Source organism: Columba livia, chromosome 14 (genome assembly GCF_036013475.1).
Source record: "Columba livia isolate bColLiv1 breed racing homer chromosome 14, bColLiv1.pat.W.v2, whole genome shotgun sequence".
Taxonomy (NCBI): domain Eukaryota; kingdom Metazoa; phylum Chordata; class Aves; order Columbiformes; family Columbidae; genus Columba; species Columba livia.
Window position 1 is genome coordinate 4,239,290 of NC_088615.1, and position 25,280 is coordinate 4,264,569.

General features: G+C 44.7%; 1 protein-coding gene across 4 annotated transcripts in view; it reads left to right on the forward strand.

Annotated features, from left to right (window-relative positions):
• The window catches only part of LOC102087267 (serine protease inhibitor Kazal-type 5-like), a 109,843-nt gene that overhangs the window by 74,265 nt on the left and 10,298 nt on the right, over window positions 1-25,280 (forward strand). For 2 of the 4 annotated variants that reach the window (XR_010466107.1, XM_065029661.1), the window contains exons 1-6: window positions 19,474-19,641; window positions 20,813-20,838; window positions 21,879-22,006; window positions 22,515-22,581; window positions 24,207-24,334; window positions 24,502-24,553. Coding sequence is in view for 3 of the 4 variants with exons in the window: in XM_065029661.1 (XP_064885733.1) it covers window positions 19,584-19,641; window positions 20,813-20,838; window positions 21,879-22,006; window positions 22,515-22,581; window positions 24,207-24,334; window positions 24,502-24,553 (459 nt within the window). In the remaining variant the exon portion in view is untranslated. Of the gene's footprint in view, window positions 1-16,106; window positions 16,170-18,579; window positions 19,642-20,812; window positions 20,839-21,878; window positions 22,007-22,514; window positions 22,582-24,206; window positions 24,335-24,501; window positions 24,554-25,280 lie in introns of those variants that run through there. The other 2 variants (XM_065029659.1, XM_065029660.1) reach the window with 2 other exon arrangements.

Consider the following 25,280-nt stretch of genomic DNA (forward strand, 5'->3'; position numbering starts at 1 on the left):
TGGGTAAAGTTGTGGACTTCAATGGGCATTTGGGACAAAGTGAGGGAAAACCAGATCTGGAGCTTTCTGGCCCTGTGGTAGCCCAGAGCTGAGCTGCAGCCAGAGTCTCCTGGAGCAGGCTGGGCTTTGGCAAGCAGATCAAGGGATCTGAGTGGGAGAAGATAAGTAGCCTCCTAGGGAGGAGCAGCCTGCTGGGGAGGGCTGGGGTGGAGCCTGGAGGAGGGTTCGGGTGTCTTTCACTTTCATTGACTTCTCCTGCAAATGTGGGACTGTGACCCAAGAGGCTGCACAGCAGACAGCACCCTGGTCCTTGCAGGGAGCCTGCCGTGGTCCTGCTCCTGCCTTCCAAAGCAGGTGGGACCTCTCTGCCTGCACCCGCTCCTCAGCACAGGCTGTGTATGCTGCTTGGTGGTTACCCACAGCTGCTCTGCACCCCTCCTTTCCCCTGGGAAGGATCAAACTGCTGCTGCAGCCTGTCATCCAAATGCCTCCAAGTGGAGAAGAGCCTGGGGACCTGTTTTACGAGGGTCAAACAGATGTAAATAGCTTTTCTACAAAGATTTCTGCTCCACTTCTCCCATCCCAAATGCTATAGCAGCCCCGAGGATGTTTCTTTTTGCTTCGGTTACTGTACCCTGCAGAGGACTCAGCCCACACAGCCAGCTTTGGGCTCTCCAAGGTTTCTTTAAGAAAGCAGCCAAATGTTTGTTTTCTGGACACCCTCATAATGCATATGGGTTTTCCAAAGAACAGCTGAAGACTGGGAGGGTGGGGGAACTATGAGGAACTCTTCATCTGGATTAACTCATGCTTGTTGCTTCAGATGGGTTTATTATTCATCATGTACCCATTACTGCCTGGGGCCTGCTTAGCTCTGTGCTCAAGAAAGTTGTGTGTTTATATTATTTTTTTCTTAAACAGCATCACTGTGGGGCTGCTGAGCAGTTGTTTGCTGTTGCTGTAAGTGCTTTCACTCCAAAGCTTTGGGACTAAGCAGGAGATAACTAACTGTTTCTCCTTTTCCGTATAAAAGAGATTTGTTCCTGGACAACCCTACCCCATCCAGGAGGAGGATCCCTCCCTCCCGGCAGGAAAAGTGTAGTGCCAAGTTAAATTACATGCAAATGCGATGGTCTCATTTCTGGGTCTTTGTAACTACTGCTGTAAGCAAAGGGTAAGAGAGGGCATTTAAAGTTTTGCCTGTGAGTCCTCTACTCCTGAGCATTGGAGGATGACTAAAAGAGCAAAACCAATCTTGTTGGAAATGGGATATTTCCCATGGAATGACAGCTCTGCTTTCCAGTGTTGTCTTCTGTGAATGTGTGCTCACCTTGGTGGGCACTGCGTGTTCCCTCTAACCCAGAGAGCTGTGTTCTCTGGAGCTCTGTGGTGACAATGACAGTGATGCTGTCCAAGGATGTGCTGCTCTGAATCTGGCAGTGCCATTAGGACAGCCCCACTGTGCCTCTGTAGAGAAAATCACCAGAACTGCTTTATTTTTGATGTCAGCAAAATCCTGTGGTCATGTGCTAGGTGAGGGAGAGATGGATCTGCAGAGATGATGCTCTTAGGGAGGTGGGTGGGGAGTTAAGGCCTCCTGGGAAGCAGTGACATCTGATCTGCTGTTTGGCACCTGAAATATTAAAATTATGCTTTTTGGGCTGATTATTTCTATCACTGAAAGCTTCTTGTTACAGAAATCATGTCCAGTGAAGTGGGATGAAACTGCAGCAGGATGGAATAGCTGTGCAATGTAAGCTCTCCCTGACCTGCAAACCTCAGCGCTGTTATCGTGAACCTCAGCAGATGAGCATGGGGAGATGATGTGGGACAATGGACCACAGGCTCACCTCCAGAGAAGGTGAAGCGTATCTTGGCCAAACCACTGACTGCTTTGATGGCCAGTGGCAAATCTTTCCTTTCTCCATAGCCCAGCTGATGAACAATAGACAGTATTCCCAGTTCAGCCAATTGAGGCTATTGGGAAAACAATTCAGTTGATGTAAAGCCCCCTAGGAGCTGGTGGCCATGCCCTAATGGAAGGGCAGCACCTGGGGCTCTGGGTGCAATTAGGTGGAAAGCTGTTAGTGAGGGAGGGGTAGCTTAATTCCAAAGTTAAACCCTAGAACATATGTTAGGGGAGTAAGGCAGTGGAAAAAATGTGTTGGGAGGGTGTGAGATTCTGGGCTAGGACAGAGCAGGCTGCTGATAAAAGACAGGTTGCTTATTTTCCTGCCACTAAAATCCTTATCTCTTGCTCGCTGAGTGTGCCCTGTTGTCTACAACACAAATGACCCAGTTTGAATGGACTAGTTAAATCTTTGAGCTATGCTGATGAAACAGAACATAAAAAAGTCAGACTGTGCAAAGCGTCTTTTCACTCCGATTCACTTAATTTGTGAAGTGCTGAAAGTAGAAATGAAAAATGAAACTCATGATAGAGAAGTCAAGTTCAAGGATGTCCTGAAGTTATTCAAGTATCTTGAGAGAGATTCTTTATTCAGGGCAAGGGCACGGACTTTCCCACATCTCTTTGATTTCCTCTTTGTTTTTTGGTGCTTTTGAGAGCTGTCTTTAGTCTTGCTTATTAATCCTGTTTGCTGCAGTGATGCCACAGGGAGCCACTACTGCTGGCATGACGAGCTTTCAGTCTAATTTGAAACAAGATATAACAAGGGAACACAACCCAGAGTGGGAGGCAGAGGGTGTAATGAGATTCCAGGTTTGATAGTCTGTGTGTTGCACAACACGGTGTGTTTGAGCGCCTTGTTTGCAAACCCCAGGTCCCTTTTGGTAAGTTTTGGGGAACAGTATTGACCTGAAGGTCAAGATCAATATGTGAAGAATAACAATATTGGTTCCAGCTGGCCCTGAACTATTAGTTCTCCTGTACTTTTGGAGATGTAGAAACTCAGTAGAGGTGACTTTTCAGACCTGGGGCACAGAGGGTTCAGTGGTGACGCCTGTGTGAGAAGTGACCGAAAGGAACTTCAAAGATTGCATTATTGTTTCAACAGCACTAGCAATATGATGCGAAATTGAATAAAATGGCCAAAACAGGGGGTTGTAGCTCTGGGGGAATTTGAAGGTGAGGAGGGCAATGCACTGGTTTTAACGAGAACATGGGGAGTTATTAAAGGAAGGATGAAGGATCAGCAAGGATGGAGCTCATCAGCTGCCTTTAAAAACGTAGGATGTGGGAAAACTGGGGAAAATGTGTTGGCGTGCATCCCAGGCTGCACTGATTTATTTTTAAATGAGGAATCTATCATTATGAGATGTAAAGACTTAGAGCAGCTGTTCTCTGCGCAGGGATGTGAAAGTTCTTGGGCATCCTGGGAGCCAAGTGAAAGTGGATCTTCCCTGTCTCGCTCCTCCTTGTTCCTCCAGAGTAAAAGTTGATCAGCCCCTCCCTGCCAGAAGTGATGTGCGGAATATTTCATCTTGATTTATTCCTTTTACGATTAGTTTCCCTCTGCCCTTTGCAGCTTGCTCTGGTTCATACTTGGCTATGGTGTTGTGCCTCATGAAATTTGACTTCACCAGTTTGAAGCAGCCAGCCAGCCAAAAAGATCTGTTAGCTTGGTCCGTGTTGATCAGGAAGCATGGGTGGCTTTGGGAACTGTGTTGCCCTTTTATTCAGGTTTCTTTGTGCTCCAATTCATAAAGCTACTAAAGGTAAGAGTGGAATTGCAGGAGGAGGAAAAGTAAAAGATCCCTTGCAGGGACGAAAGTGCCCAAATCTCCCTGCACAGACCTGTCATGGGGAGATTTGATGGGCTTGGGGTCAGAGCTGTGTATCTCGTGCAAGACTGTGTTTGAAGGTCAGATGAAAGCAAAGCGTGTGGTTGCTGGTTGGCTGCAAAGAGAAGATGCTCTGTGCGGAGAATAGGCCCTGCTGCTGGCTCTGCTTTGGCACCCGAGCCAGTCCCAGCAGCGGCTCATGTGGATGTCAGGGTTCAGCTCTCCCAGGCACCAGGCAAAGGGATTATTTCTACCACACATAAAAAGATTGCAGGATTTGGCATCTGCTTTGAGGTTCTTGCTGCCAGGCTTAGTAAAGAGGCTTAGGAGTGCTCAAACCAGGGAAATAAATCTGCAGCACCTCTTATCAGAAATAATGGATAGTAGGCTTCAAAGGAAGAGGAAAAATCTTTGTTTCGTAGCCTACTTATGTGTCTGGTCTGACTGATTCTCAACTGTGTGTCTTTGTTACTGCTGTAACAGTCAGTAGGAAAATAAATAGCAACTGATACGTCTAGGAATAGATCTGGCGAGTGGGTGGGACACCTCCAGTGATGGGGAAGCTCTTCAAAGAGAGGAAACGTCATCTCCACCTGGGCTGCTGCTGCGGGCTGCCGAGAGGCAGGGCTGCGGCTCACTGGGAGAGCACGCAGCCGCCCGAGGGGGATTTTTATGGAGCAATCACAGTAATTAGCACGCACAAGTTTTTCCACGTACCAAACATTGTGGAGGGCAGTAATTCAGCCCCGTGCTTGTTATTGTAGTGAGTATTGGGCAGGACTGTCCTGGGAATTTGTCACTTCGCAAGAGGGGGGAGCCCATCAAAGTGTCCTCAACTTGCTGATGTTGGCCTGCCACCCTGAAACAAAGGTCTGATGAAACAGCATTAGCCAAGCTGGCCACTAATGAGGGTAAAAGAACATCTGGAGCTAGGATTTGTTTATAGCTCTTTGTTTTGTCATTGTTAGGGAGACAGAAAAGGAAGCGCTGCTTGAAGTATAAATTATGGCATCTAAACAAAGGACTGACATCTGGGTGTGATTTTGGATTTTGTGTCCTAGGAATCTCCTGAGGTTTAAAGCACAAAATTTTAGCCCAAGATGTTGGCAATCCACCCTGTTTCAGAAGGTTTAGTGTCACTTCAGGACAGGGACAAAGACGCAGCCCAGATGTCTAGACCAGAACTGGCATTGGCTGAGACCTGAGAATGTCCACACCAGATGGGAGCCTGTACCAGCTTGGGATAACTCCTGTACCTGGATCCTGGAGCTGACCGTGGTTGGCTGTGGATGCTGAGGGGAATAAACAGAGCAAGCACAAAGTAATTCTTTCTGTGATAAAGCTTTGTGTGGCTTAGGGACTTGCCAGCCAGAGGCTGCATCTCCATCATCATATTTAATAGCCACTGATGGACCAATCCATGAATTTTTTTAATTGACTTTTGACTCCCTTAATGTGTTTGGCATCCACAACATCCTGGGGTGATGAGTTCCACAGTGTAATTAGATCATATGGGGAAGTGAAAAAAAAAAAAAACCCTTTTGTTTTTTTTAAACCTACTATATGATGATTTATTTAGTCTCTCTTAATTCTAGTGCTATGAATAATCCTGAACAACATCTACTCTTCATTTTCTTGGGTTCACTCCTGGTTTTTTGGACTCTGCCATAACCTCTGTAACCTGTTTTCCACCATAAGAGTTGCTGTGAGTTTATACAAAAGCCTTTTCTATTTCTGTTCTTCTCTGTGGCCAGGAGATGAGATCTCTGTGCCCTGTCTGTCTCCCAGCATCCCTGTTGCGATGATGTGGAAGGCTGCGGTGCCACAATTGTGCCGAATGATGCAGCTGAGCAGACCAAGCAGTCGTACAGCAACGTGATAGAAATAATTTATATTCTGTTTGTTAACAGTTCCTATCTGGTGCTAAACCTTTCTGATTGATGCTCAACAATGAGGTGACGTTTATTTGTGGCCGTACCCACAGTGTCTCCATAATACAGCCCCTGACAGTGATTGCTAATGTACAGCTGTAATATGCAGGTATTGTATAGCTAGCTTTTCCCCGTCTACATTTTTCAATACTGAAATTTGTCTGCCACTTTCTTGTCCAGCCACTGTGTCATGAGTGACTTATGCTTTTCTCTTGGTTGACTTGAAGCTTTGAACTCTTCTGAATCATTCCAATTGTCCCTTTGCTAATCACCTTTTCAGTCATAAAAAGCTGAGCCGCAGAGATTCCTCTTGAGTCTCACCTCTGCTGGGAGAGCTGACCTCTTATTACTGTTTTCATTTTTAACCATTTTTAACTCAAAGAAGCTTCTCCTTTACTTTATGGTACATTACATTCTTTAGAAGCCTTTTTTGAGGATGGATCTTGACATTTGTTCATTAGAAACAGAAGTTCATTGTGTCAAGCGGTGCCATTGCTTGTCCACACTCAAAGGGATTGAGACAGGACTTGCCTCTCCGAAAGCAGTGATGAATCTTCCCCAGTCTGTCGCTTCTTTCAGTGTACTTACTGCATTACTGTTTATATGAACTTACTTCCCTTTCCCCCAAAAGTGTGGTGCAGAGCTTGAGCTGGGTGATTGTGTGTTTGAGCTCCTTCAGTGCTGGTGGCAGGGGGGTAGTCCTTGACTGTGTCTCTGTGTTACTGGAATCTATTGGTTTATTGTGGATAAGTGTTAATTTAGCCTTTCTGCTGTGGCGTTATCTTCCTTGGAGGCTCCCTTAGCCCTGTGATTGTGGAATCTCCAATGTGATTTTTTTTTATTAATGCCTCTGATGTGGAAAATTCTACTTAGAACCTTTGGTGTATTTTGGCATAGTTGCAGATTTTACATTTTAGATTTTGCTTTTACATTTTCATTATTTGGACAGTACTTCTACTTAGAAAGCCTGATCTTACTGTTAATTGTCCCACTTTGTTAAGCATGCTAGCTTTTTATTCTAAATTATTTTCCCTTAAGAAATGCACATTTACTATAATGACTTCTTCAAATAATCTTTGCACCTCCTGGGTGTGTTTTTCTTTACTGGGTTTTCCTTTTTAATTTTCTTTGAACAAGTGCCTGTTTTCAGTCAGCTCCCTCTTCAAGCTAAACTTACAGGAGCAGCTTTGCAAGGGTCCCTTCAAGACTCCGTTTTAAGGTGCAAAAAGCCGCTGGCAAGACATGTGAAGTCAAACCCACTAGGTCCTGGGTGCTGCTCAGGACATGCTGAAGAAGAGGGTCTCTGCTTGAGAGGTCACAGGTTGCTGCTGGAGGGAGCAGTAGTTTTTGTCTTACATACAGACATCCTTCCCTCCTGTCAGTTACCCCATCTGTACAGGAGATGAACATCTTCCATTGCTTGTGTTTCTGTCCTCTTATATCCATCACAGCCCCACTCATCTCCCTTGAGGTTCTGCAGTGATTACCCTGCTCTGGATGGGTGGATCACGCAGTAACTAATACCGCGATGTCTGGGACTGCAAACCCAGAGACTGTGGCACTTGTTGATGTAGTTAACTTGGTTGTGCTCTTTGATAAGCTCTCCTTAATGTCTGTCTTGGTGCCCAGCTCCTCCCCCTGCTCAGCCTGCTCTCATTCCTGTGTAATTCGTACCCACTCATTACCATGTCCCGCTGCTTATCTTCCCCACACCAGGTTGCTGAGGTGCGGGTTATGTTAATAGCCCTGTCTGAAACCAGGGTGCTGCTGTTCGCTCACCTTGCTTTTGTGAGCTTTAGCGCTTGGATACAGGTGCATATGTGGTGTCTTGTTCTGTTCTCTCTTTCTCTGCAGGCCCAAGAGAGATCTGATGGAACTGCAGTCTGTTTTCTCTCTGTCTGTTTTTGGCTTATTTCCTGTATTTTTATTCAAGGATACAAAATTTTCATGACTTCTCTGCTGGAGACTGCATTTTCCCAAACTGCATGTCTTGTCAAACTGTTGGCTTTCCTACAATATTTAGTTTAAGAGACCTTCTTGATGTGTCAGTAGGCCTGATCCATTTTCATTTGGATTTTGTACCTAGATCTTTACTGGTATAGTTTCTATCTATTCAAGCCTGTCTTCAAGGTACTATATTCTGAGCCTTGCAGTGACTCTGGATTTCATTACAGGGCACTGGGGGAAGCATTTCTGAGCACGTTACTGAGTTGGTCCTGCCCATTAGCCTGCTAGCTAATAGAATAATCTTGAAGACAAGATGTAGCTCTCCATCCTGCAATTGTGGTGACCGTGTGGATCACACCAGGAGTTTTTATTGCTACAACGCTTGGCACTTTGTCTCTGAGGTCCATGGGCACTCTTCACGATGTGCAGACCCAAGGGATCTGGTCATGGCCAGCTCTAACACGTGTGCGCAAATCTGTCCCACTGTCTCTGTGCAACAAACTTAGTGCAGCTCAAATGCTCAGGCCTTGTGATCCCATCAAGATGCCCTGAACAGGATGATCATCTGAAAAGGGTCTTCAGGCATCCACTAAACAGGGATAGGCTGAGTAAATTATTCCCTTGAATGGTATCATAATCAAGTGTAAATGCTTAGATTTTTTCTTTTCATAGGGTTTTTGTTCCTTTTTCAAGGTGGTTGCTTTTTTAGAAGTCCTACACGTATCTAGCAAGAAGCTATGAAGATGTCTTCTGTTCCTAGGCAAAGCTTAACTGCTTGTCCTTTTGCTTAGAGGCAAAGTGAATCACTAAGACCCTGTCACTTAGCAACTCAAAATCCCATCCATTATGTTCTTGCCATAAATTCAGTGTCCCTTGAGTGGAACGTGCTGTGAATTCTGGGCAATTCTGCTAGATCTCATAGTCTAAGCATCCCACACAAGCCTGAAACATAACCCCATGCAATGCAAGTGTTCATTCTGAGTGTGTTTAGGATGTTGCGGTGATTTGCATACATTTAAAAGTGAGATATTTTGGTTTTATGTGAAATGTGTAGCATAGAAAAGCTTGAGAATTTAACTGACCTCAACTTTCTTTTTTTCTGGAATTGACAGTGAACAGAAAGTGGGTACCAGGACCATTATAACCATGGTGTAGTTTATATGTGTTCAGTTAGGACAAAATATTACAACAAAAGTTGCCCCGGTTCCTTAGTAACTGAGGCTTATTATTTGTCTGTTATTAATTAGACCTTCAGCCTGAAGATAAGCTAATTATTTCAGATGTCAGTCTAATCTCTAGGAGAGCATCTTCAAAAGCATGTGGGGAAAAGCCTAGGGCATATGGATATGGTGTTTTTCAATTTTATTTGATGCCATAGTTTGAAAACAAAAAATTAATTCCCTTTAGCTGCTTGCTTTTGTAAACCTGGTGATGGATGTGGCTTTTAAGGTGGGATTTAAGCTAGTTAGTTGCAGCCAGAGAATTGTTTTAATTCTTGTTTCACACAGAGCAGTGACTTGTTTTTTAACCTTTCTTTCAATATGTGGATTCCACTGGATGTCTCCCAGGGAATGTGTAATTCCTTAAAAACAATTCCTAGTAAGGGTTATTGTGTAGTTGATGGAAACTGCTTTTCTTTGTTACCTCTCATAAACCATATAGCATCAATCCAGAGATTCCCAGATGCTCATGGATCTGGGGCAGAAAACCTCTGGATAAAACAGTCTTGGCAAGACATTCAAACTAGACTGAAAATTTCCTGGTGACATGGGAAGCCCTGGACTACTCTTCCCCTGCACAGACCCCGGCACCGTTAAATGGTCACCCCTTGCTTCCAACCCAATGTCACCCTGTTGTGGCCTTTAGCTTTCGGATCCTGTTATTCCTCTATCAGACTGAGGAGCCCATTAGCTGTGATAGGCCAATCAAACATCATCTAATTGATCTAGTGATGTGGTTACTAGTGACAACAGGCAGATGAACTTGATGACCCAAGAGGTCCTTTCCACTTCTGTGCCCTGTGGAGGCAGAGCAGCGTTAATGCCAGAGTGAATCACGGTGTATCTCTGTCCCACATCTTTGGAAGCGGGCTCTGTGGCATCTCCACCAGCTCTGATTAACAAAATGAAGTGTGTTCCCTAAACTCAAAACATCAGGCAAAACAGCCTGTGGGACCAAATATGTAGGGCAATGGCTACAAGAAGAAAATAATGTTTGGACGCTGGAGTTGTATGCTGCAGCTGGTCCTGAGCCAGTGATGGGTGGACAGACCTTCTGGACAGGCAGCAACTCACACAAGGATGAACCTCTGCAGTGAAGGCAGCTGGGTGGTGTGACAGGGCTGCAGAAGCACTGGCAGCAACAGAGATGCAAGTGAACATGAAGAGTTTCAGAAGTGAGAGAAAGGAAAAAGACTGCCAATGTAGCAGACCTTCATTGCTGCAAGCAGAGATTGGTGAAATGAAGAGGGAATTCCTGAGGCAGCAGCTGACCCCTTGCTCCCCAGCCCCAGGGCTCTGTCACTGGGCTCCCTGTTTCAGTCCTGCAAAAAGTCTCCTTTTTGGCTCACACTGTGTGTAAAGTGTAGTCACATTTGTAGAGATGTTCTTGCATACAGCATGTGGTATGCAGCATCTTCAGCTTCATGGTGACCTCTCACAAAATGTGCAAATGTGAGCTTTATGTAAACTTACTAAATTCTAGTCAGAAGGCACCATTCATGCAGCTCAAATGTTGGATTATGGTCTTATTTTCAGTTGGGAAACAGAGTGAATACAGCCCCAGCCATGGAAGGGACCACAGGCTGGGAGATCCCAGGAATCCACCAGTTAAGACAGTGTTGCACCCTCATGACCAAACAGTTGGAGTATGTTCAGCCAAGACAGTGAATGTTTTAGGACAAGGTGAACACCCTTAAGAGGTTGGGTTCCTTTGCATGCTGCCCATGCAAAGTTTTATTAGTTTTACCCTTCTACCAGGTGCTGACTGGTGGAGAAAAGGGCAATATCATGATCTAGTTGTTCCTAGAAAAACAATGAAATAGCACTGATTTGGGTCTTTCCCTGGCAGTGTTTCAGCTCTGGGATTCTCTTCATGTCTGTCACATGTCATTCCCATTAGCTGATTTGCTAATCAATCACTGCTGGCAAACATGTTGCTTTCCACTGCTGTCACTAGGCATTTGTTAGCTGATCTGCTCCACCGCTAGACTGGTGACCTGGCTGTGATGGGGTGCTTATTAAGGTCAATATGGGTGCATAGGCTACTGTGTTGTGTGAAACAGTGTTATTAGATGCAAGTGAGAAGCCACAGGTAGTTAAAGGTAATCAGGTGAACCTCAGGGCTTCCCATGGTGACCACATTCCTGCTGCAGGGATAATAGAGCTACACGTGTGGAAAAGGCATGGTTTATAACAGTCCTTGGGGAAATAGGTTGGGTTGCATGTGTGCTGAACTCCCATGAAATGCATGTTCTTGGGAAGTAGGCAAAAGGACTGAGGATGGTTTCCAGTGGTTGAGGGAATGCTTCAGATAGCACCAAACAGGATGACGAAACCCAGAAGACCCATTAACTCTTTGGGAAAGGTTTCTCCACGCTTTTATGTCAAGTAAGTGGCATACCAGAGAAATGTAGAACAAAAAAGGGATTCAAGAGTGTAGGTGCAGTCCCTGATGATGTGGAGAAAGAATATGGTTCATCCTTCTGTTCTCTCTCCTCCAGAGAAAAAGCTGAGAAAAAGACCAAGACTGCTGTGGCAATCAGCCATACCTGTTGGAGATGCTGGACGATGCCTTTAGGTCCGTAACTAACCAGTTGGTGAGTGTTTAGCACTCCTTTTGGGAGGCACGACCTGTACCTGTAGCAAAGTCCAGAGGCAGGTCAGACCTATGGGATGGGCAGGACCTGTGTATGGTGGTCTCCAGCTCACTGGCCATGTGGACAGATGCTTGATGGGATGTTTCTTTAGCCTTTGTGCAGCTTGGAGCAAGGCCAGAGCAACATCTTAGCATGACCAGAGCTGCTGGTGTCTGTCCAGAAGGTACTGTGTTGACAAGTCCTAGTGCTACACGCTAGCAAGTGCCTTGCTGAGGGGTTAATGCTGGAAATCTCATGTTTGTGTATGAGGGAAGCTGTTCTAGCTGGAATTGGTCACAGTGTCCTAGTACTGTTTCCAGAAAGGGCCTGACAAACACTCCCACCAGAGCATAGGGATTATTAGTTCAGTAACAAACATATTAACTAAAAATCAGGTACCATCTTGCAAGGAATTTGACTGCAGACTCATGCTCTGGAGTGTTTGACCAGGTTGCAGAGAAGCAAGCTCCAGGGTTGCACGTTGCCTGCATAAAACTTGGCTTTTGGGGTGTGAGTGGAGACAACTGAGCAGTGAGGACTAAATGGAGATGGTTTCCTTAAGTGTGTTAGACCTAAAGCGATCCCCAAATTCCTGATGCGCTTCTGGTGATTCCTCTCCCCTCTGAAGCACTGAGGGTTGTGCCATTATCTTTGATAAGGCTCAACTATTCCTTTAGCAACCGGAATGATGCTATTGAAGGTAACAATGCTATTTGACAGCACACCTTCTTTTCTCATAGAAAGGTGTTTAACCCTTTTTAGATCTCACATAAAGGGACAAGTGTCCTCTAGCTCATGTGCTGCCACATCATCAGCATGTTCGGGAAGGGTTGTACAGAGGCTGAAAAGTAATAATTAAGGGTACCGTGTAGCACTCTGCAGCTTTCCATTTAAAAATAAGGGATTTTGACCAAATGCAAATATCCATGTCAGCTGTATGCTTTGTCCTAAATTTGGGGAATGTAGAAGGAGAAGCAGAACATTATGGAAAATCTGTAGTTCTCATGCAAACGTTCTACTTGCAGTTGTAGTTGCTTTTTTTTTTTTTGAGAAGTTGATAGTTTTCTGTGGAATTTATCCCTGTTGCCTTGCAGTTCTAGTCACCATCCATGGCAGCAGGTGCCTCTAGTAATGACGCTGTGGTCTTCTTTCAGATACATGCACAGAAATGCCTTGATTACCTGCTACAGGGCAAAGAAATTTGGCATCAAATCTTCCCATAGGTTCCTCCAGAGGAAAGGCTGGTGCCTTGAGTGATCACGTGTGTGGCTAAAGGTGCCTGCCATCAGGCTGGCTGTGGGATAGGGTAAGGATCAGAGCTTCTTGGCACAATTAGCAGAGTGGGGCGTGGTGATACTATAATCTAAGGGCAACCAACACCCACACGAGGCATGTTTTTGGCCTCCTGCTGTTACTGCAGCGATGGGTACTGGCACTTGGGCTACCACACCCTGTGGCCAATTCTGACACTATAGAGCCTTTGCTACTGATAAAACATAAATAATAATTTTGCAGAGAGAAAAACACTGTCCTTGTCCCTTGTTCAGGTACAGATGGCTGGTGATGAGGGTTCTTGGGTGACATGGAAGGGCTCAGTCCTCACTGGAGGGCAGGTCCTTGGTACTCCTCACTGGAGGGACATTTACAGAGGCCAGCTGGCAGCACATGATGGGGCAGCATTGCTCATTTGGGTTGTTTTGTGCCACATAATCCTTAGCACCCTGCACTCATAAGCTGTCCTGACACTCCTTTCACTGTCCACAGGAAAATAATCTCGGGATGGATTTTTCCTCCTCTGTTGAAATTCTGCTGTTTCAGCAGCCCAGTAACAGTCATTGTTTTTTGTTTCCCTGAGTGCGTTGAAGCCAGAGTCAGAAAAATTTTTACTTTGTCCCTGAACAATGGGGCTGTATCTTTTGTATTTTCTTGTTTTTTGACTCCAGCTTTTCAGCTGGTGTGCCATGCTCTGCTTCTGGCCATGGCCCATGGCTCAGCAGAACCTCAAAAATACCCTCACTGAATCCAAGCAGTTGTGCAATGCTGCACACGAAGTAAAATTCCTTTCTAACCCCTGCGGGTGATCAGTTTACACCCTGAATGATGAGATTTTGATTACTCTTATCTGAGCTACAAATACTGTTAATGGCAGTGTAATTGGCTAGCTCTGGTATAGCCCATCAAAGCATGGATCTTGATGGCCTTCTGAGGCTGCAAGTTCTCTGCAGCTCCATGGGATGTTGTGGTGCTTTGCCATGGTATATCCTTTCACTGTGCAGATGTTACTTGGTGAGGCCTTGTAGATCAAAACCCAAGTCCTGCCATCTCCAGCCTAACAATTGTTAATTGGGAAATACTGCCATGGAAAGCGTTGACAGTAGGAATGGCAGGCTGCTTCCCCAGAGTTGGCAGGGAGAGCTTGTTGCTTTGTTGTTGGATCTCCCTCTGAATGCAGAGACTGGTTCCAACATCCCAAAACCCATATGGCACTGGTTATAGTGTGGGGAGCAACTTGGCTCTCCCAGCAAGTGCCGTTTCCCAAGGCAGCTTCATTCTTCTGTGAATAAAGGTTGTTGAGCTCCTGGCTGGAAGGTGAGACCTTTCCATGGGCCAGACTGAGACCTCTGGGTGGAATGAAGCTGGATGGGGTTAAAACTCGGATACATCTTTCTCCTGGATTCCTCTGACTTATATTTATCTATTTCTGTATGTGAAATACATTTTTTTATTTAAATCCAATTCAGCAATAAGCCAGAGCTTCTTGTACCCTTCAGCCTGATGGGAGGAGAGAAGAATTGGTAAGCTGATCAGTCTTCAAGGCTGGGAGAGATCAACAGGAGCAGTTGGTATGGTATGCCATGCAAACCAGACCATAGATGATACCAGTGATTCCTTCACCAGGCCTGCCCAAGAGATAACATTGTTTTGACTTGTGGGAGGATCTCTCGCATCACAGGGGTGAGTTCCAATATAAGACCAAAGATGAATACACTGAAATAGGTGTGACCCAGAGGATAATGTGGCCTTCTGCATCTTAATGTGCCCATCTGTGAAATGCAAATAATGACAGGGGAACCTTGTAGGGATTCATTATTCCTTTGAAGATGGCATGTGTTACATGCTATTATTGTGAATTTCCAAAGTTGGTCTCATCCCTGCCTTTTGGACATACACCTCTTGCTGTTGCTCACTTCCTGATTCATTTCCCCCTCCTCCCCAGCACTGTCGAGCTAAGTCAGCAGTGGCAAAAACCTGTCCAGGACAGTCAGGCACATGTCACAGTGTCTCATGGCCTGGGAAGGGTTGTGAAGGTGAGGCACATGTTCTGGTTTCAAGCACAGAGTGCTGGAAATTGCTGTCATTGCATTGAAGATGTGATAAGGAGGTCCAGGACCCTTTTGTGTTGGAGTATGTACAGATGGCACGTAAGACACTTCATAAGCTAAGATGCTTTCTGTGACTTTTAAATCAGAACTCAAACATGGATTTGGGCAGGAAAGGAAATCTGGTGATGGTGTGAGATACTGAGACAGAGGATCATGCATTAGATGCTGGATTTAGTGGAAGTTGTTAGATGTTCTCAGTGCACAGAGATTTCTGCAAAGTAACTGATCCAAATTAAGTTTATCTACATTCTTTCATTTTGAAGCAGTGAGTGCACTTGACACAGGTGGTTTTTTTTTTTGGTTTTTGGTGAAGCTTCTTGCCATGATCTGGGCATGTTTCTGAACAGCTTTTTGCTGAGGGTCTGTGTGCTCTAGGACACACAAGACTTGCTGTGCATCTGATTCTGAGATAGATGAAATCCTGTCATTCCTCTCCTTGCCTCTAGCACTCACCCTCCTTAGTGAGCCTGCAGAGGGGAAATAGCGCTCCAGTATGCTGAAAGTTAATATTCTCCACTGCTGCATTTGCAAAGATGCAGCCAGGTGGTGTGTAGAGTCAGCTGCTGTGCTGGGGTGGGAGATGAGCAGTCCTTGGGAAGGACTTTTCACTGGGCTGGACAGGTGGAGCTCTGCTTTGAGCTCAAAAAGCTTGTCCTAACTGAAAGAAAAGGATTGTGGTGTAAACCTTTGGTACTTATGGTGACAGTGAGATGTCAGGATGACCAAGACTTATTTCCCTGAAGATCTGGGAGGCACTTGCCTGAGAGCTTCAGCAGCAATAGGTACGAACAGGGGAGCTCTGAGTCACCTTGCTATTGCAGTCCAGAAACTCAAACTCATTTCATTATCTTGGGGCTGGCTGGCCTGTTGGCTGACCAGCAACTGGGTTTTGGTCACAGAAGTGCATGCAAGCGAAAGAGCTTTGTCCAGTTTCATGAACCTTGTTCTTGCATGGGATGTGTGTGGATGAGGTGTCTTCCAAGCTGCACTGAGGAGGTGGGTGAGACTCGCAGCTATTCTTGCAAGAGATTCTAGCCCAGGGTGAGTGCATAACTGGGTGTCTCTGAGGGGCAGGAAGGCACCTTGATGCGGTGCTTGCCAGCAGAGATGGGTCCTTTGCCAAGGCACTGGGCAAAATGAACAGAACAGACCGTCCCTGTGGGCAACACTTATGCAGATGCAGCCCAAAAGGTGATGTTAGCATGGCAGCACAATCACCTTCCATTGATGTTTCTTATTTGACAGCTGCAGACGAACCTGAAGTGAGCTGCAAGGGGCTGTTTACTGCTGAGAGGCTGATTAAAAATGGTAAATGTTCTTGAAGCCCCTGCATTTTGAAATGTCTCACTTTGGAGGCGTAACTCATGAAACACTGCTGAAATTAAGAGCTACGGACTCTGCTTTGGCTGTGAAGGAAAACACCATCTACTCTGGGGTTTCCTTTGTGGAATATGCCAAACAACTGTGCTTCTTTTAGCCCTGAGGATCTCTGGGTTATGAGAGGGGTGTAGTGGTGGGTTGGAAAGAGAATTTTCAATGTTTCAGAGAAATAAAGTGTTCAGCAGTGGTGCTGATGAGGTTGGTCTGAAGGGGAAGAGAGATGGTAGCACCCAGCAATGATGTTGGGTAAAGTCCCCTTTAAAAAAAACCAAACCCAAACAACCAAAAAAACCTCAAAAAATCCCACCCTGGAAACAAAACAAATCAAACAAAAAAACCCCAACAAACTTAACCAGTTATACTGTCAGGAAGCTTCCCTTAAAAAAAAAAAAAAAACCCAAATGAAACGAAACACCAAAATCCCAAGGTGATGCAGGTGATGCTAAGCCCATTAGAAAGAGGGTGACCACATCTTCAAAACAGTGCCATGTCACTAAAGGGAAGAAAAACAGTTTTCTGAGTGGGCAAAGAACCTCAAATAGTTTATCTGTAGATAGATTCCTATGCATTCATAGCCTATGAAGAAGTAACATCAGAAAACAGGAGAATTATCATGTAAGTAAGTGTAAGCATGTTCACCACTAATTGGGATGTGAATCATTTGGCTGCTTATTGGACTGACTTCCCCATTTTCCTTGGGACCCTGAGGATGGAAATGGTCTATGTCCCATTTGGCTGTGTCCAGCCTGGTTGGGTGGCTGTAGAACTTTCTCCTTAGGCGTCATCATGACCTCTTGAGTTTCTACCTGACAAGAGTTTGTCTAAATTTCATGTAATGCTCCCATTTCCCTGTGCATTTTCCTAGTTGCTCCTCCATGATTATTTTTATTCTTCCTGTTTATCTAGCAGAACTTGATAGAAAATGCACCCAGTGAAAGCTGTCCTATCAAGCATAGCATTGATATATGCTGTTTGTTTTTCCAAAACTTTAATTGAGAGATGAACAAAAGGGTCTTTTCTAATATATCTTCTTGCCCTCAGCCGCTTTTCTCAGTGGCATATTGCTTTTCAGTTGTCTGGCGTTATTTTTATATTAAGATTATCAAGGTGCTGTACTAAACCCACTGCTAAAGCATCAGGATCATCTCTCCTATGGACCTGATTCTGCAATACAAACTCCTTTGGAAAACAATGGGCTGTTTGGATTCCAGTGCAGGACTGAGACTTTATTGTATAAATCCATTAATAAAGACAATCAAGTGAGTCAGGCAAGGTTTATGTTTAATATGCTCTTGCTGTCATCCCTCTTTATTCTGCTCAGGTTTCCTTTTTGTAGCTCAAGCACACAGGAGCAAATCCTTCAAACTATGTGAGCCATATGGTTTTGCAGGATTCTCCCCAACCCCTAACATCACATTTCATACCATTGGTGGGTTTTTTAGGAGGTTGTAGCTATGCAATAGTAGTTGGGAAGGAAATCCATCTTATTTGTTTTGAGTTTTGGTACTGGACATGGTTCTGATTTTGGCTTCTCCCATGTGTTGGTGTGGGTGTAACTGGGGATGTGGTGCTGCAGTGGTGGGACAATGGGAATGAGCTGCAATGGTCACAGGGCCCATCTGGGGTCAGGACCTGGGTCTCTCTCCTCTTCCTTGGCTCTGCACGGCCAGCCTGACCAGGTCTGGTACCTCCTTCCATCAGGAACAGGGTGGTCAGCCAGCTGTTTTAAATCAGGGAATTGTTTCATTTCTCTATAGGAATAGAGCTTTTGGAGAAAAAAAAAAAAATTTAAAACCAAAAGCTACTTAAAAATGCATTTCTCCTCCCCATACCCAACCAGCAAGACATGCTTCATCAGGTTAGCTTTATCATCTTCCTGTCAGCCTCCCCCTGATTCCATGCCCAAATACCCATACAGAACAGCTCTTCAGATCTGCCATGAACCATCTGTATGTCCTTGGCCAGTTTACCTCTCTGTTCCAAACTCTTCACTGTGAACCTGCACGTGGTTTCCCTTTGAGTTGAAAAGAAACATTAGGGATGACCACACAGCAAATTGAGACTCTAGTTACTTGGCTTTGCCTCCAGTTGTACACACTGACAGTTCTGATCTGAGAAATGTGGCAGCAATTTATTACAAGGGTTTATAGCTGAATTGAGCTGTGTTGGCCTGTCTGGCCAGACACATATGTCATGTAGAAGTCTGTTTTCTTCCTCAGATGGTGCTGACTTGCCTGTGCTCAAGATTCTCATTGCTCTTGTCTGCTTGACTTTCATTTATCCACCTGTTTCAAACCTTACAAGTGACTTCTTTCTCCAAATTATCTTTTTTTCACAGGAGAACAAGGCACACAGCTTCTTCCCACATAAATCACATTCCAGAACTTTGATGTCATCTGTAATTTCCTCTCTTGAGTCTTCTGAGAAACCATTCACAGGTTGACAACCTTCATTTTTATCTCTTCTTTGCGAGGCACCTGAGCAGAGCTACCGTGCTGGACCCTTTAGCATCAATAGCAGCATATCTGTGAGCACTGATTTGTTTGAAGAGCGATATCTATCTCAGGGGTGTCAAACTAACTTTCACTGGGGGCCACATCAGCCTTGCAGTTGCCTTCAAAGGGCCAAATGTAATTTTAGGCCTGCATAAATGCATCTACTCCTACACCCCTGTTCTATATGGTCTGCTGGGTCCCATGTGGACAGGGATGAGGATTCAGCAGTAGGGTTTTCACATTAGCACAGCTGCTCTTTGAACTGTAGCAACAAACTCAAAGAGTTTTAACAAGGCCTCAAACTTAATGCTTCTCAACCTTGCCTGAATGCTTCTATTCATGTTCAAACTGGGGTGCTTTAATAAATGCGGACTGACTTCTAGAGGTCTTGGGTGACCTGGCCCTCCTGTTGTCTCTGCTGGAGCCAAGTTATCAAAATCCTTTCATCTATTTTGAGGTATGAAGGGTGTCAGGGGTGTGCTGACTGGGACAGCTCTGTCTTATGAACCACTCTGTCTTATGAACCACTCTAAAGATGGCAAGAACTCCTCTGGCTGTGTGGGGAAACTGAAATGATCAATTTATAATTTTCTTACCTTAACAAAATACAGGGAGTGACTCAAATATGTCCCATCCTTATGGAAATTAATTGTGTTAATGGGATCATTAGAATTTAGAGCTACTGTAATCAAACTGGTTTTTGCAGCTAATTATGGTTCTTGGGAAGATTATGTCATAATGAAGGCGGAGAATTTGGTCATCTATATATATGTGATCTGACCCGAGCCCTTTCTTTGTGTTTGTTTGAGCAATGCAGTAATAGAGTCAACACAGGCAAACAGCTGCCATGAAAACAGAAGGTGCTTCGGTGGTCCTTGCTCTGGCATTTTTCTGCTTCTTCTCAGGTTAGTAACTTCTGGTGTTCTCTGTGTTGAAATCTGGGACTGACAGAGGACACAACCTGGGACCTCTCCTGAAGACAGTGAGGTAGAGGATTAGGGAGCCCTTGTTCTTTGAAACACATAGTGGCATAAACAGAAGACAATCATTTTTTACTGTACTACTTCATTTGATGTAGAACATTATTGATAACGGCTTTTTCTCTTGCATGTGAAAATGGTGAAGTTCCACTGGTAGGTGAAAGTATCTGGTTTTAGTGAACAGTTTAAGAACAACTGGAAAAAAACAAAACCCCCCAAAACCAAACCACAAAAAAACTCGATTGTGTAAGTGGAGAAATACAAATATCGGACCAGACTGGATATTTGCATAGAAAGCTTGACTTTGAACAAAAGCGTAATACAATTTTTAGTAAATTCAGAAAAATGGGGATTTCTTGTCAAGTGTCTTACTAAGGAATGTATTTTTGTATGGCTACAAGAGAGAGGCTTTGGGTGGAGGTTTAGGCTTGGTGCAATGGTCTTTCACTTTGCTGCCTATTTCTGTCGAAGAGCAGCTAATGGTGGATATTTGATGGTTCCCTGTGATGCCACTGGTGTAAGAGAAAAGGGTGAAGTGTATTATACCAGCTCTAAGGGGCTTAGTAGAGAGAAACTTATATCAGTTACCCACCTGGTGGCTCATTAATTTGCTAATTCATGTGAAGTACTGCAAATGCAATGGGCCTTGAAAAGGAATTTGAAGGTTTGGACAGACAATGGTATTAAGGGCTAGCTCTGGTATCCTAATTCTATCTGAAGATGAAGAAAGTCAAAAACATTTGGGCAAGATTAATACCACTACCAGGAAAGTGGGGTAGAATAATAAAGAAATGGTTACTGAATAATCCTTGGAACTTGGATTTTAAGCCTGAGAAAAGTAACATGGTAAAGGAGAACACAAAGATGCAGAAAATGGATGTACTTTTGCATTTGAAAGGCAAAAAGTGCCATGTTCCAGAAAGTCTTTAATGCCTAGTCCTTTCTATTGGTGTGCAATAATGCATTGGATTAGCTTTTATCTAGAGGTATTTGGGTGGATTAGGAAACTGCATCAAGTATTTTAATTAAATGCTTTTGATTTAAAATTTCCCATCAAAGATTTTGTATGGTTTCATTGTTGTTTTTTCTGTCACAGATGTTGCCTGCCAAGCTTCGATTAAGGCGAGTCCAACCTTTTCTTTTCTGATTCTCCTTTTGTTTTGTCAACTACACTGCTTAATGCATGCTCTGAGCAAAGTCATTTAGATGGACTCTATCATAATGCTTTTTCAATGATGGAAAAAAACAGCAAATTTCCCCTTGTTTAGAGACAATTTTGCAATACAGCAATGGCTTCAGCTGCCAGTGTCTGTTTGGTGTGCTATGCTGAGCATATACCCAAACAGCTCTGGGCTGGAATCTCATGAGATGAAGTTAGAAATGGCATGAATTGTATTTCTAATGATATTTCAGATCCAGCAGAAACTCTTGCTTCTGATAATTCCCAAGTTTAATAATTAAAAGAATTAAAGAAAGTCCTTTGAGTCTCAAGAAATGACTTGATTCAATGACTGAGAAGTCAGCTCCATTCACATTTTAATGAAACAAGCTCATGTCTCCTTAATAGAGACCCTTTTGGAAAACATAGTAGCCAAAAATAACTAAATGGTTCATTGATGCTCCCTAGTCTGCATTTCAGTTTCCCAGCAGAAGAGGCAATTGGTTGCTGCAGCATTGCACATTACTACCGCTCTGCACTCTAAGAGGATAGTACTTTTCTGTGCTTTGCTCTTGCACCTGAATCACTCTTCAGTCACTCTGGTCGACTCGTTACTCTTGCATCCTACTGGCACTTCTAGGGCTATATTTTCTGCTCTTGACTAACTTTATAATGTAGAGTCCTCCCCTGCAGTGAGTAGCAGTTTGCAGCTGTATGCAAATTAAATAGGTGTTCTTTTTCCTGTGAACAATGGCCCTTGCAATGGGTTTTGAACTTGTCTTTTATGCCTTGGGAGCCCTGAGTGGGTGCAGCCTGTACCATGCGTGGTGTGTGACGAGAGATGGGGATCAGGATGGCGGCAGCCTCGGGGCTGGTGTGAACAGGCTATTGCTGCTGATGGCATGTAGTCCACCCAAGGAGCTTAAATGTCAGCAAGCTGTTCTCAGGATCTCGATGGCCGCTGAGGGGTCCTGCACTGACTGTCCTCCTCTGTGCTTTTCAGAATGAGTGCATGAAAATTTGGTCACTTCTGCGCAGTGGGAAGTTTTCCTGTCCCACCAGCAAGGAGCTGGTCAGGAGCCCGGATGGCAAAGCCGACCTCAACAAGTGCCTGATGTGCCAAAGGCTGATGTGAGTATCAGCTGTTCACTGGCTCCAGTGGCTGTCCTGCCCATCCAGAGCATGTCCCCTCCTTCTGTAGAAAAGAGCCCACTCTCAGGAGGCTCCATGGTGTAAAATCATAGTCTTGGGCCATACAGACCAGTTAGTGGCTCTTCATCAAACCTATGAACCCAGCAGCTCTCCTCAGCTACTCACACAGAGGGAACATGCTGTGGGGTGTGAGGAGCAAATCTGGGCTGAAAACATACATGTATTGAGTACCATGTTTCTATAGGTTAGTAGGATGGAAACACCTGGATGTTAGGCAGAGGGAAAGGATGGCAAAATGCCCCCAGTGCAGAGATGCTAAACACCCCTGATGTGTCTCACTGAGCTGGAGCCCCAGTGCTGGTCTGTCCTGTTGCCTTGTGCAATGGGGAGGTGGGGTTGGCAGGACTGGCCTTTGATCACCAGCTATTTTGTTTTTATGTCCGAAGACTGCATGCTGCCCTGTCACTCACGCCTCCCTTTCTTGCAGGGAAAGAGATTCAAAAGACAATGGGAGTGGTGGAGAGGCAAACAGGAATGTGAACTCCTTGGGAGAGGTGAGGTGAAACATCGCTACCGAAGCCAGTTTTATCGGGTGCCGGGGGCAGGATGATGCGCTGGCATTGCATCTCCTGCCTCTGACCCACTTGCCGAGTGCGTTTCCTTGTCTGCGGCATGGGAAATGCTGGCTTGGCCATTGAGAAGCGCCCAGAAACGGGAGCAGGGCAAGAATGCTCTGCCTCGGCAAGAGGGGCTGAAGGAGCATGAGGTTCTGTACCATCCACCAGCATAAAAAGGAACCAAAACTCCTCATGGCCTATCCCAGGCAGTCTAGTCCCTATCGGGCAATTACTGACCCAGAACGTACGGCCTGTGCCTGGCCCAAGGTACAGGCTAAGGAGGATACCTGCCTGTTTATAAGGTCCATCGTTGACATCTGACAAATAATTAATAGCGATGATGGTGTGTGTGAGCTGTGACTAGGGTGGGGTGTGGGAGCAGACTGGCTCTAATTGTCCCCTGTTTATCTTGTTGATGCACCTGGCAAGTTTCTTTTACCCACAGTTGTTTTTTATAGATAGCAGGCCTTTATGTGGAGGGACTTGGCTTTTTGAGCCTTGAGTTTTTATTCTAGATAGGAGTGAGTTGGCTTCCATCAGATAGTGTTGGTTGCAGTGATTTATTCTTTTTTTTGTACATCTTGTTAAGCAGGGTAAGTTTCTACCTCTTGTGTGTCTGGGCAATTTAAAGGCTTTGTAAAGCATAGCTGTCTTAAGGGAGATATTTTTTTAAACGCCTGACTTGCTAAAGTGTGGTCCTGAAGGCAGGAGGACGGTTTCACTGCATCAGGAGGAGACCTACACTGAATTTTTGTTCAGTATAGATTTTCTGTCTGGCTTTTGGCAAGTAATTTTCTAGGCTTGACTTCCCAATCTGCAGAGCTGGGATAAGTTATCAGACTATCTCCTCTACACAATGTGAAAGGGAAAAATATATAATGTTGAAAGTGCTACATAAAAGAACCTGAAGACTTCACATGTAGCATGTGTTTCTTATGCTACAAACCTGCTTGTGTGCCCTAAAAGTTACCGGAAAGCTGCTCGGAGGCAAGTAAAGACTAGGTTAAAATCCTTAAGCAGGTTTTGCTACAAAAGCATTTTGAGAAACAGTCCTTTGGTTCAATTAATGCATAATGTCATGTTAAGTAAAAGGTAAAGATGCCCACCTCTAGCATTCCTGGCAATGTGAGGTGTGCAAGGATTTTTTTTAATGCCTACAACTTCATCTTTTTACTGTGCGTGGATTTTACAATTCTTGGTAATGTGTTCTCTCATGAGAGATGAGAAAACTGACTTCCTCATTCAAAATTCACCGAGAAATTGTAGCTTTTATACTTAGAGCAGCACCTCAGGCCTTCAGGCAGGCTCTTGCATGTCTTATCTATTAAAATAAGGTTATCCAGCATGAAAAAGACAAATCTGTTCTTCTAAATGTACTGGTTTATTTGTTGTTTGGATGCTATATTTTAAGAGAACACAACAGGCAAACTATGGTCTTCCACTGAGTTATGCCTCAAGGAAATAAAATAGTGTTTGAAATGTAGTTCATTGGGTGGATAATCCTCTGTGGTTTTGTGGGAAATGCATGTCTGTGTCAGCCCATGCTTTTGGCATTTCCACAGGATGATTGCCAAGAGTTTCGGGATCTTTTCAAACAAGGGAAACTTTCCTGCACCAGAGAAAATGACCCAGTCCGGGATTCCTCTGGGAAGCAACACAGCAATAAGTGCATCATGTGTGCGGAGAAGTTGTGAGTAGAGGGGAAAAAAAACAACCCCACTTTCTGTTGAGAAAGTGGCTTCTGGAATGACTTGGCTGCTGATGGGATCACCTGCCCCTCCTGCAGCTGGTGCCAGGAAAACCTCTCACTCCCTGGAACCCCATGGCATTCACTTTCTCATCTCGCTTCTCTTCCAGCAAAAGGGAGAATGAACAGAAGCTTTCTAAAAACAGACAAGGAAAAGAGGAGGTGAGATTAAAGTATTAAGTAGGTTAATATAAAACTTCATTGTATTTTCACTCAAGATAAAGAGGAGGCAATATTATTCTGCTCGGTTGCTCTGTCTCTGATTTAATTTTGAGATCTGCTTTCCTGTCCCTCCTTATTTCTGTTCATACTATGGAATCCCCCAAGTGAACAACTTGTGCCTGGATGTTGTGGTCTGTCCCACTGACCCATGGATATAGGGACAGGCAAATCACATCAGGGAGAAACCAGGTGTGCTGCACTGTCCTGAAACCTGGCTCAAGGGTGGAGAAGCCAGTACTGCTGAGGCTGCTAATTAGGTAAAACAGAAAAATAGGGGTGAAAAGGTCTATATCTGAACTCTGCAAAGCTGCAGAGATCGTTGTGTTCCTGGGGGAAAGCTCAGCCCTGGGCCTGTGGCTCAGTGTTAGCTTTTCTTGTTGGAAATGTTGTTCTCATAGAGCTGCCATTCACCACCCTTGTCCTGTCACTCCACAGCCACCATGTCCCTGTGCACTGATGCTTTGCTGGCAAAAGCAGCTCTGTAAAGGGGGTAAAGTCACTTTCTGATACTTACCTTTTGATTTCTGCTATGGTAGGGACTGGTGCAGTGCCCTTAAGCCTCAGTCTTGGGGATAATCCTGTTTCAGTGCTTTTGCTAATGACTTTGGCTCAAAAAAATAGAAGTGTAAGTGAAATTTGCTGATGGCAAAGCTGGGAGGCAGCATCA